General features: G+C 34.8%; 1 protein-coding gene and 1 long non-coding RNA gene across 3 annotated transcripts; both read left to right on the top strand.

Moving 5' to 3' along the window:
* On the top strand, positions 1-1312 carry LOC142548171 (uncharacterized). The gene is made up of 4 exons (XR_012820925.1): positions 1-75; positions 125-444; positions 549-581; positions 1063-1312. It is a non-coding gene; the product is annotated as an uncharacterized LOC142548171 (long non-coding RNA).
* A 7064-nt stretch (positions 1313-8376) lies between these two features.
* Positions 8377-11767, top strand: LOC142549321 (uncharacterized). 2 transcript variants are annotated; one of them, XM_075658208.1, is made up of 2 exons: positions 8377-11151; positions 11236-11767. In XM_075658208.1, exons 1-2 carry the CDS (start codon positions 8583-8585, stop codon positions 11655-11657), a joined length of 2991 nt encoding a protein of 996 aa, XP_075514323.1. In that variant the 5' UTR covers positions 8377-8582; the 3' UTR covers positions 11658-11767. The 2 variants fall into 2 exon arrangements, with proteins under 2 accessions (XP_075514323.1, XP_075514324.1); XM_075658209.1 differs by having other exon boundaries at positions 11282-11457.
* Positions 11768-12351: the final 584 nt, after the last annotated feature.

The following is a 12351-nucleotide window of genomic DNA, read 5'->3' as shown; positions in this document are numbered from 1 at the left end:
GGTTCCTTGTAATGACCCGAATCCTTGTCTTGTATGAAGTATTAATTAAGAGATAATTAATGAGTTGTTAATTAAGTATTATTAAAGAATTGATAATTCGGGATCAAGCTGTTGGGATCCACAGAATTTAAAAAAAAAAAGATAAACCGATCTACTTCAGATTTCATTATCTCGAGAAATCCAACTAGACAAATGAGATTTTGACACGTGGCAGATAAGATTGATTTGGATTTTCTGAAATAGTCCGGATGCAGCCTATAAATTGAAGCCGATTCTTTTGTTTCCTACACCGCATTCTTCAGAGAGAGTTCTAGTTATCCCTTAGGTTTTCTAGCCAGTTTCTAGGGCACTTTGGTGTCGGGAAGTTTCGGAGCTAGTGTCGACTCGAGGAGGGATCGGTGATCTGAGATCGAGACATCATCAGCGGGCTGACGACGGACGCAGGTATAATCCTAAAGCCTTAAATAGTGAATTAAGGATCATTAGGGAGAACTTGTAGCAAGTTTGATCTGGTTTGATAGTGATTTCATTATATTGGTATTGTTTAGGTTCAGAGCTTTCTGTCAGATTGTTTTAGTGAGGTACGTGATGTAATGACTGAGATATCCAAGCGTAGTATACACACTTATATGCTGCATATTTATCTGTTGCATGATACATGTTTTACTGCTTTGGCATATAATGCATGACATATCATGTTGAGCCTGATATCTTTTGAGATGTACCTCGTTTGTTGGGGCCGCTCAGCCCTATTCTGTATTGTGGACGATGGGGCATCGAGAGCTACAGTGTCCGACGGGACCCGCGGGCTCTGATGACCTGGACATTGCAGGTCCACGTCTTGATGATTAGTGTGGGAGCCAAAACATGCCTAGGGCAGATCAGAGACTACACACTCAGGCGCCTTTAGACTGAGCATGAGATTCTTGACTTGATCCTTGATATCCGAGCATATTGCATTTCGCATGCATCATATCAGTTTGTATACTCGTACATTCTCGTATTGGGCGATTGTCGCTCACGTCCTTGTTTTCATCTTGGGCACCCCATTCCACGGGGCAGGTCTTAGGTTGGACGGTTCGGACGACCAGGGCAGTGGCCAGAGCAGTTGGGTTTCAGTGGTGATCCAGTGGAGGCTTCCTGTGGTTTATCGTTTTCTCGTTCAGGGTTATGTTTTGTTATGGTTGTATTAATGTTTAAGACTGTTGTTATTGTTTTGTTTTCGTTTGGGTTGAAAGATGATTAAGTATTTGGTTTCCGCTGTTTAATTGTTGTTATTAAGTTTAAATGTTGCGTGTTTATTAGTCTGTTTTGTAGTGGCTCGGGTAAGGGCGTTACATTCCTCTTCATAGCCTCATCCACTGTCCGAGTGATAAATTGGCCCAACTACTTCAGGGTCAAGTTCCCCACATTTTCATTAGGGCGGGGTTGCTCGGCCCTGGTCTCTTGACGAGGTTGTTCAGTTCTCGTCTCCTGACGAGGTTGTTCCTGTCTCGCCTCAGCATGAGACTGTTCGAGTCCCCTCTGAGGACGCGATGATGCTGAGTTAACTCTTCTGCTCTCTCTCCTCCCCACCATCTCTAAGTCTCAACTGAAATTTTCCCACTGACGGCGCCAAGTGATACTCACAGGAAATTTAGGGTCCGATTCCAGCAAGTGTCACTAGTACAGACGCAAGTTTCAAAATTGCCCCGAGCCTGAAATTACGAATAATACCATTAGAAGGGGGCCAGGAGGGTGTCTTGACATAGCCCCTCCGACGCTCAAGTCAGTGACTGAGGATATGAGTGAAGAGCAGCTAAGGGTGCTGCTGAAAACAATATAGTGAATGAATTATTATACGCTCAAACCTGATATTTATAGGAGAATACCTGGACCCTTGATGAGCCTATCTTCCATTTGGGCTAGGGATGGGCCATGGATAATGGGCTCATCCATGGGATATCAATATGCATAAGAAATTTAATTTGTGGTATAATGTCATGACTGATAAAGGAGTTTAACAGCAAACAATGGAGTATACAAGTTGGTTAATATGATATTTGTTACAGATGATTTTTTAAGACAAATAAAATCCCATTAGACATCTTTGAATGACATAAGAAAGAATTCACTCAAGGGAAGAAGTTGACTGTATGAAAATTTTTTCTCATGTATTTAAGAAAGTTTTCTTCATTTGGCCATGACTTTAATAGCCAGTTTAATTTAAATTTGGCATTAGATGGATGCGAAATATTTTCCTCAATAGTGATCTAGAATAACAAGGTTATATGAAATAACTTTAATGATTCTTCTCTAGTGATGATGAGTATTTAATGTTATAAGATTAAGAAAGCTATACAGATTGAAAAAAGTCTCATATTGGTAGTATTTAAAGTTTCACAACATTATCTCTTTCTTGAGTTTTGTTGAGAAAATGGTGCGTCATTATGTATATCGGAATATTAGTAGGATTGACCACTTCAAAGCTGCAAGATATTTTTGGGGTACCTTTATGAACTAAATATTACATGCTTATGAATAACCGAATTAACAATTTGGAAATAATTTATTAGTTTTACTATGCAGTCTAAGTCATTAAGATTATATTACGACAATTCAGTGTAGTCTTTGTGACTAAAGTGACAATCGAATTAAGTATGCCGATATTAAATATTTTAGCCGTTGGAAAACATGTTAAACAAAATAAATTGATCATTGAATACAAAAATTGGTTTTTATGCATTAAGTTATCTTAAGAAATATGATACATGAAAGAGAATAATCAGTATAAAATGATATATCGCCATGATTCGTGTATTTGTTTCTTAACTTTGGAAGATGATTGATTTCTTGATTATTCAGTTATTTGAAATATGTAGATCAAGTAAGAGAATATTATATTATTTTATTTAAGTCCATAAAATAATTTAATTATATTTAATTAAGATAAATATTAGAGACATCACATATTTAAAAGAAAGTAAATCAAGAATATTATCTATATTAAGATGATAAATATCTTGATATTATTTATCATATAACAGGGCTCCGTTTGGTATATGTCATAGGATAAATAAATGATTAGTAAATAGAATGATTAAAAAATGAGAGATATTCATTAATAGTATGGAAGGATAAATAACATATTATTTTGTATGATTTTAAAATGATGGATTAATTTTGTAAATTTTATTGTAATGACCAAAATGCCTCAAATGCTAATTAAATATATATTCTTAAAATAATTGGATAGATAATTAAATATTTATAATTATAATTTATATTTATTAAAATTAATTTAAATATATTTATTAGAAATAAATTTGTAAATATGCATTTATTTTAATATTTAAAATAGCAATAATATTTTGAATATTAATGTTAAATAAAGTTTAGTAATAATTATAATAGTTTTGTTTTTTAAAAATAATTTGATAGATAATTAAATATTTATAATTATAATTTACATTTATTAAAAATAATTTAAATCAATAAACAAAATAAATTAGAATTTAATAAATATTATTGTCATAAAAGAATTAATTAACAAGATTAAAAATTTATAAAAATTTAATTTAAGATATATTTACATTACAATTTATTTTCTTTAAAATAATTAAAAATAATAAAAATATATGAAATTAATTTATAAAAAATATAATAAATATTTAAATAATATATTAATTATTAAATTTTCACAAATTTTAATTTTCATATTATATTGAAGAAGACAATTCAAGGGTATTATGGTCAATATACAATCTTATCATGATCACTATTCAAAAATTACACATTATCACACCTTTGAGGATGGATATTTAATCATACAAATAACATGAATAATGCGGGCTTTCAATCATAATCAAGGGCCTGTAGACTAAATAAAAAATGAACCAAACGCGAGATAAGGGATGCTTATTTAATAATCATTCACTTATCATGGCTACCAAATATAGCCCAGATAAAAATCATCAAAATTTGTCAAATTTTGAGTTTCTCTTAACGAACATCTATAAATAGTGGCATACGAGGTACCTATTGTATTTATTCAGAAATACATATTCTATACAATTGCATAAAGATTTAAAAGATCTTTGTTTTTCGTGTTCGTGAGATCTTTGCATTTCCTATCTCAAATTCAACATTAATGACTAAAGATTATAACTAGTTCATGTTTCTTTATGTATTATGTTTGTGATGTATATCAAATCTAGTTCTTTGTTATATTTGCTAAAAATTAAGACATGAAATTAAGGATTGTATTTCCATTGCTGCACCATGTTACACGTGGTGTCGGCCCTTCCCCGTGTGACTGCTCAACACCCATTTTATTTAATTTAAAAAATCATTTTAAAAAAGAAATTGAAAAAAACAAAACAAAATAAAATATGGTAATTGAGCTTTATACGATCAAATTAGGAATCCTCAAAATCATGACTATTATAATACAAATGTTTATCTCATAAAATGCAAAACATTATTAGTTTATTTATTTTCATATAATCATTAATAAACAATGAAGTGAAAATAAATCATGAATCAAAATCATTTGCTATGATATATATTTCACCCAAATTATTCCATAAAAAAAACAAGAACTATGATTTCTTTGGATTAGGGGATAATCTATTGGTTTAAGAAAACAAGTAAATCCATGTCCACGTGTGCCACCTCAAAATAAGATTAAAACTGAAAAAAAAATATCGAACTAATATTAAAATTTAACAATATAAACAACAAAAATGATAAAGAGTTAAATACGTAAATTCAAAAATCTATCTTCCCCAACAATTTATTAAATAGTGTAGATATTAAACACATAAAAGGGTTTGCATATTTTACAAAATGATATCTATATTATCTTATTAAGTTTGAGGTACTTAGAGTAACTAATTTTGGTGTCATGGTCTGTTTTAATAATTATATATATTAATAAAATGTTAAAATTATAATGTAAGTTATATGTAGTTCAGCGGATAGAGTCATTATTTTTTGAGGTAAGGTTATAAGTTCAATATTTACTGAGATCATTTTTTTATTCTTTTATTTTTCAGTTTATTTTTTAATTTATATATCAAAATTACAGTGTAGTCACTCACTATTTTTTATAATTATATTTTGATCCCCATAAATATAAAGCAAATGAATTATAAAAAATATTATACAAGCACGCAACGCGTGCGTCGATACACTAGTATTTAATATGTTTCTCAGCATTAAACGTGAAATAAATAAAACTACTATAAACACACACACACACACACACACACACATATATATATATATATATATCTATACTATTTTATTAAGTTTGAGACACTTATAATAACTAATTTTTGTGTCATTGTCTGTTTTAATAATTATATATATTTAAAAAATATTTAAATTTTAATGTAAGTTATATGTAGTTTAGTGGATAGAGAGTGACTAGTATATATTATTTATGTATATGGCTAAAAAGTGACAATGATTTACAAATTAATATAATAGAGATCGTGGGCCTAAAAATAGCTATATTGGATCGTTTACGGTTAGCAATGGTCCCATTTCCATATTGAAAGTGTTAGGAATAATTAGCCTTACCACCCATCACTAGTTCGCGACTTTAATTTTAACAAAGTACGGAACACCCGAGTAAGGTTGTCGTCTTATTCCGACGACTTATCTTCTAGAAATACAAATTCGGAGTTTTTCTACAAAAATAAAATATTGGATCGTCTTTGATATCTGGAACAACTTTTGTCAATTACACAGATAGATCGAACAGTTTTAACATGATGTAATAAATTCAAATCGTCGATAGTGATTTGCATACGTTCTTTGACATGCAGTAGAAAATTCAGTTGTCCTGAATCTCAATTAAAATTCTACTTGTCATAACTCATTAATTTGCACTGAATCTCTAACTAGCTGCCTCAATATTGTGATAAAACTATTGGGATTCCACAAACGTTGTTTTGACTTTACAAATGTCAAAGGTAGCAAAAATTCCAATATGTGAGAAGCATATGTTAGTTACATCAGCAAAATATATATATCTGTCGTATATTTCCTTATAATTAAGGTTTATATATCTCTCTTTTCCAAAGATCCTTTGGTTCCCAGGGAACACTGATCATATATTTAAATTATTTCATATTTTTGCAACAAAATATATATTTTTAGCTCAAGTTCACGTTTATAACATAGCCATTATTTTATATTCAATTTTTCGTGAGTTTTAAAAACAATTATATTATTGTATTACACTTCAATACAATACATTATATTTACGAATTTAAAAATAATAACATTTAAAATATTGAATAATCCTACTTACTATGATACGAGATGATACGGAAAAAAATCCTATCGAAAAATATAATGAAATATCATTCACGTTCTTTCATTCATTTCTCAAAACGAAATATTTAACAAAAACCAGAGTTCTAAATGTACTAATTATGCCTAGTTTCATCGCGTTAAAGCTGGAAGTTTCTCTAAAATACTTTGTTTTGTAACGCCCTGAGCCCGTGACTGCCCAATGAGCCCATATAGAAACTACTTCGTATTCATCCTCACTTTACAAAAATGATTAACTCAAGTTACTATAGAAGTCCATTGTAGCCCATTATAAACTCATTTTAAATTTTTAAGATATGGAACAAGGGTATCACAGTCACCACTTCTTCATAACGCGACGTCCTCGTCGCGGCCTGACCCCTCGATCCACCAGCGCCGAGAATCTAGAGGTGGCTCCTATAGGTTCAAGAGGTGGCTGCCGTCATGTAGCACTTTGCCCCGCAGGTTCAAGAGGTGACTCTCATACACGTAGCACTTTGCCCCGCATAGCACTTATTTCCCGGTGTTCCATGCCCGTGACCGGCTCTTATACCATTCTGTAACGTCCCGATCCCGTGTTCGCGCCTGCGTGACTGCACAATGGGCCCCTATAACATCTACTTCGTATTCGTCCTCGCTTTACGAAAATGATCAACCCAAGTTGCTATAGAAGTACATGAATTTAAAAATAATAACATTTAAAATATTGAATAATCCTACTTACTATGATACGAGATGATACGGAAAAAAATCCTATCGAAAAATATAATGAAATATCATTCACGTTCTTTCATTCATTTCTCAAAACGAAATATTTAACAAAAACCAGAGTTCTAAATGTACTAATTATGCCTAGTTTCATCGCGTTAAAGCTGGAAGTTTCTCTAAAATACTTTGTTTTGTCACGTCCTGAGCCCGTGACTGCCCAATGAGCCCATATAGAAATTACTTCGTATTCATCCTCACTTTACAAAAATGATTAACTCAAGTTACTATAGAAGTCCAATGTAGCCCATTATAAACTCATTTTAAATTTTTAAGATATGGAACAAGGGTATCACAATCACCACTTCTTCATAACGCGACGTCCTCGTCGCGGCCTGACCCCTCGATCCACCAGCGCCGAGAATCTAGAGGTGGCTCCTATAGGTTCAAGAGGTGGCTGCCGTCATGTAGCACTTTGCCCCGCAGGTTCAAGAGGTGACTCTCATACACGTAGCACTTTGCCCCGCATAGCACTTATTTCCCGGTGTTCCATGCCCGTGACCGGCTCTTATACCATTCTGTAACGTCCCGATCCCGTGTTCGCGCCTGCGTGACTGCACAATGGGCCCCTATAACATCTACTTCGTATTCGTCCTCGCTTTACGAAAATGATCAACCCAAGTTGCTATAGAAGTACATTATAGCCCATTATAAACTCATTTTAAATTTTTAAGACGTGGACAAGAGTATAACATGTTTGGTCAAAAGCGGTCAAACATAGGTTGACCATATTAAGTGTCATTAAATACATTTAAGTGCGATTTTAAAAAAAAAAATTTGATGAGTAAGAAGAAGAGAGAACACAAATTAGTCTTTTTATTAGTGAGTGATGTTAACAATATATAATTGTATTTTATAATGTTTAAGCACAATTTATTAAAAGTAAGATAAGATTTAGAAATTTTACTTATAAGTAAATGCTAGCAATGTACAATCTTAGATAGTTAAGTCTCACGGTGATGAATATGTTGTAGATATTAATACTATATAACCGATGAGAGATATTAGTGTTAATGTTTTAAAGAAGTTCATTTAAATTGGGTTTGTATACGATGATACGAGAAATGATCTGAATTATAAAATACATTGAATTATAATCTGACAAAAAACCATTAATTGCACTTAAATTTATTAAAACTTAAAATAAAAACGCTTAAACTTCGCTCACTCGCTTCGATGCACTGCTTCATAACAAATTTTGACTTTTGCAAGAGCAATCGTTCTACTTTTTGCTTAATTCTAATGCATATATGCATTACACACCTAGTTGGTTGTCCACTCACACCATGACTAAACCAAGATCAACAAATTTCTTATTCTCTCCCCAAATCATACCTTTATAGCCTCAACATTCCCACTACTAATTCAAAGTGCCTAGCTCATTTACCCAACTGGGCACCACTCAAATTCTTGAAATTTGATCTCTCAATTTGCTTAGGCAAGTGAAATATATGTAGCCTTCCCAATGTTGGAGGAAACAATCATTATCAAGATTCAAAATCCTCTCTTGCATCATGTTCTTGAAGACACTGATACTTATTCTCCTGCTACATCACCCTGTCCAGATGCTGGGGCAGAGAGCGATTCCGAGCCTGCGTCTTCGCCAGTACCACTCTCCAGACACCGATAAAGCCACACTACTGAAATTCAAGAACAGTCTATTATCCGACACAGGTTCAAACCTGTCGAATTGGGATGAGGGAACCGATGTCTGCAACTTCACACAAGTGATGTGCAGTAGTAGGAAAGGTAGGCATCGTGTGATCGGTCTCAACATGACTAATCTCGGCCTTCTGGGAAAGCTTTCACCCGTGCTTTCAAATCTAACGCAACTGCAATATCTCTACCTCGACAACAACCAATTCTTCGGCAGCATTCCTTGGGAACTTTCCCACCTCAGGATACTTAAAGACCTCACACTCCATGAAAACAATTTGCATGGCCAAATACCCGCATCGTTCTCTTTACTCTCACACCTAAGGTTGATCCTTTTGTTCAAAAATCATTTGAGTGGAACGATACCACCAGCGCTTTTTGCCAACTGCACTAGCCTGAAAAATGTAGATTTTTCTCAGAATAGCCTAACCGGATACATACCGTTCGAAATTGGAAACTGCCCTAACATATGGAACTTGAATTTATACAGCAATTTACTCTCAGGAGAAATCCCCATCTCGTTGGGAAACATCACAGAGATGTACAGTTTAGATATTTCGAACAATAGTATTCGCGGCGAACTCCCTTCCAGGTCTCTTTCAAAGCTTCGGAACTTGAAAAGTCTTCACTTATCAGGTAATAAAATGATAAGCCACGATAATAATACTAATCTTGAACCCTTCTTTCGTGCACTAGCAAACTGCAGTGACTTCGAGGAGCTACAATTGACCAGCATGAAGCTTGGAGGGAATTTATCAAGTTCTATTGCAGGGCTTAAAAATATGCAAAGCTTGCAACTCCAAGAAAACCAGATAACTGGACAAATTCCTCCCCAAGTTGGGGATTTGTCAAATCTATGGCTGCTGAATTTGTCATCAAACTGTTTAAAGGGGATTATTCCGGACGAAATCAGTAATTTATCCAAGTTACAACAGCTTTCTCTATCATTTAACTTCTTCACCAGGATCCCGGCTGCATTTGGCCGGTTAACTAAGCTTGGCTTGTTGGACCTGTCACATAACAATTTGTCTGATCAGATTCCAGAAGAACTGGGAAACTTGTCGATGATAAATTTTCTATTCCTCGACAACAATCTTCTTACAGGAAATATACCTCGAAGCTTAGGCAAATGCACTTCTCTGTCCAAAGTTGACTTGTCACATAACAGATTAACCGGAAGGGTTCCTTCGGAAATATCGCAATGGCATGAAATGAGAAGATTTCTTAACCTGTCACATAATGAGCTTGAAGGGCCTTTGCCAATTGAACTGAGCACGCTATCAAGTGTTCAGGAGATAGATTTGTCATCTAACAACTTTTACGGAATTCTCTTTTCTCAGATTTCAAGTTGCTATGAGCTGAACGTGTTGAATTTATCGAATAATTTTATTCAAGGGAATCTTCCGGACTCGTTGGGCAGTCTCAAGAGCCTAACAACTTTTGATGTTTCAAGAAACAAGATGAACGGAACGATCCCGGATAGCTTGAACAACATCAGGACTTTGACCTTTCTTGATCTTTCATTTAACGATTTTTCTGGAATGATACCCTCGGGGGATTTCTTCCATTCCCTCACAAATCTCTCTTTCATGGGCAACCAACATCTCTGTGGGCAGGTTCCAGGCATTCCGAAATGCAAACATAAGCCACGGCTTCCGCACTTACGCCTCTTCCTGATCATCTTCGGCATAGTCATATTTATAACAGGATTATTCTCGATAGTCTGTTGCTGGATCGGATGTCAGCGTCTACGAGTCATCATTTTATCAAGTCGAGAAAGAAAACAGAGAAGACAGCCGGCTGATCTGTTACTAAACTTTCCGAGAATGACTTACAAAGAACTTTCGGAGGCCACGGGGGAATTCGATGATCAAAGACTCATTGGTTCTGGAAGCTTCGGTCACGTCTACAAAGGAACTCTTCCTGACGGAACACTAATAGCGGTCAAGGTTCTACACGTACAAACCAGAAATTCCACGAAGAGTTTTAACCGAGAATGCCAGGTATTGAAGAGGATACGCCACCGAAATCTGATAAGAATCATCACAGCTTGTAGCCTGCCTGATTTTAAGGCACTTGTCCTGCCTTATATGGGGAATGGAAGCTTAGATAGCTGTCTATATCCGCAAACAGTGAACAGTCTACGAACAGGATCCTCGGATTTGAACCTGATCCAAAGGGTGAACATTTGCAGTGATATTGCTGAAGGGATGGCTTATCTACACCACCATTCTCCAGTTAAAGTCATACACTGTGACCTTAAGCCAAGCAACATTCTTCTCAACGACGACATGACAGCATTAGTCTCCGACTTCGGGATAGCAAGGTTGGTAATGACTATCGAAGCAGAGAACGGTGGGGGCGTTGAGAGCACGGGCAATTCCACTGCCAATATATTACGTGGCTCGATTGGATACATTGCACCAGGTACAGCTCGTTTTTCTGGCCTTCTATGTTTATTCTCTCCATGAGTATGTCCTATGTGTTTTAATATTAATTTTTGCATTCAAGAATACGGGTTTGGATCGAATACATCAACCAAGGGTGATGTTTACAGTTTCGGAATCTTGGTTCTTGAGATGGTGACTCGAAAGAGACCTACCGATGACATGTTCATTGGAGGGATGAGCCTGCACAGATATGTTAAGAAGCACTACCACAGAAACACCGAAAACGTGGTCGACCCTTCGTTGCTAAGAACATTAAGAGATCAATCCTCGGAGGTGAAGAGAATGTGGGAAGTAGCCATAGTTGAACTGATTGAACTGGGAATCCTCTGCACGCTGGAGTCGCCTTCGACTCGGCCTACAATGCTCGATTGTGCAGATGACTTGGATCGCCTCAAGAGGTACCTGAATGGAGACACTACGGCTACATTTTCCTCTTCTCTTGGAATAACATCTTCCTCATATAGTGATTACAGCATTGTATGAAACTTGTAATTTTAGTTTCATTTGATTATGGCTTTGTCAAATGTGAATATCTATTATCTATCTACCTATCCATACATGTGTTTGATTTATGAATTTATTTGGTTATCATTTTTGTCAGGATTACTTAATTAATATTTTATTTATTTATTTAGATGACTTTTTGATTTTTTGATTTAATTATTTAATCGATACATTACTATGATTTTTTTATGAACTAACCATTCATTAAAGAGTTAAAAAGAGTTATCATACAAATACACTGGATCGATAGTAGAGAGCAAATGAAAGTAACAAGGTACCAACAATTACATCAATATAACAACAATTACCTTTATACATGGTCCGAAAAGCTTTCAATACTGCTGCCGGTGTTCCCATCGTTTTTTCAATGTGCAGCCAATCGAGAACACTGTTCCAAATACTTTTAGATATGACGCAATCAAAATATAGGTGGAGGACCGATTCATCCGCTGCGTTACATAGCACACAAGATTTATCAAGCACAAAATGAAGTCTATCACGAGTGAGTAATTTTCCATGAGCTAGTAACCAAAATACAAATCCGTGTTTAGATAAAATGCAAGTTTTCTTCGGAAGTGGTTTCCATGGCCATACCCCCGACCTTGCATGAAGAAGTTATATGCTTGGGAAAGACCTTGGTTGCCTCCAAACCAACTATCTATACTGACTATGG

This window comes from Primulina tabacum, chromosome 6, assembly GCF_025594145.1.
Source record: "Primulina tabacum isolate GXHZ01 chromosome 6, ASM2559414v2, whole genome shotgun sequence".
NCBI lineage: Eukaryota > Viridiplantae > Streptophyta > Magnoliopsida > Lamiales > Gesneriaceae > Primulina > Primulina tabacum.
This window is presented reverse-complemented; position numbering and strand designations above follow the sequence as displayed.

Coding starts and splice junctions, on each gene's coding strand:
- LOC142549321 (XM_075658208.1), top strand. CDS start 8,583: ATGTTCTTGAAGACACTGATACTTATTCTCCTGCTACATCACCCTGTC. Junction 11,152..11,235: donor GATTGGATACATTGCACCAG/GTACAGCTCGTT, acceptor TTTGCATTCAAG/AATACGGGTTTGGATCGAAT.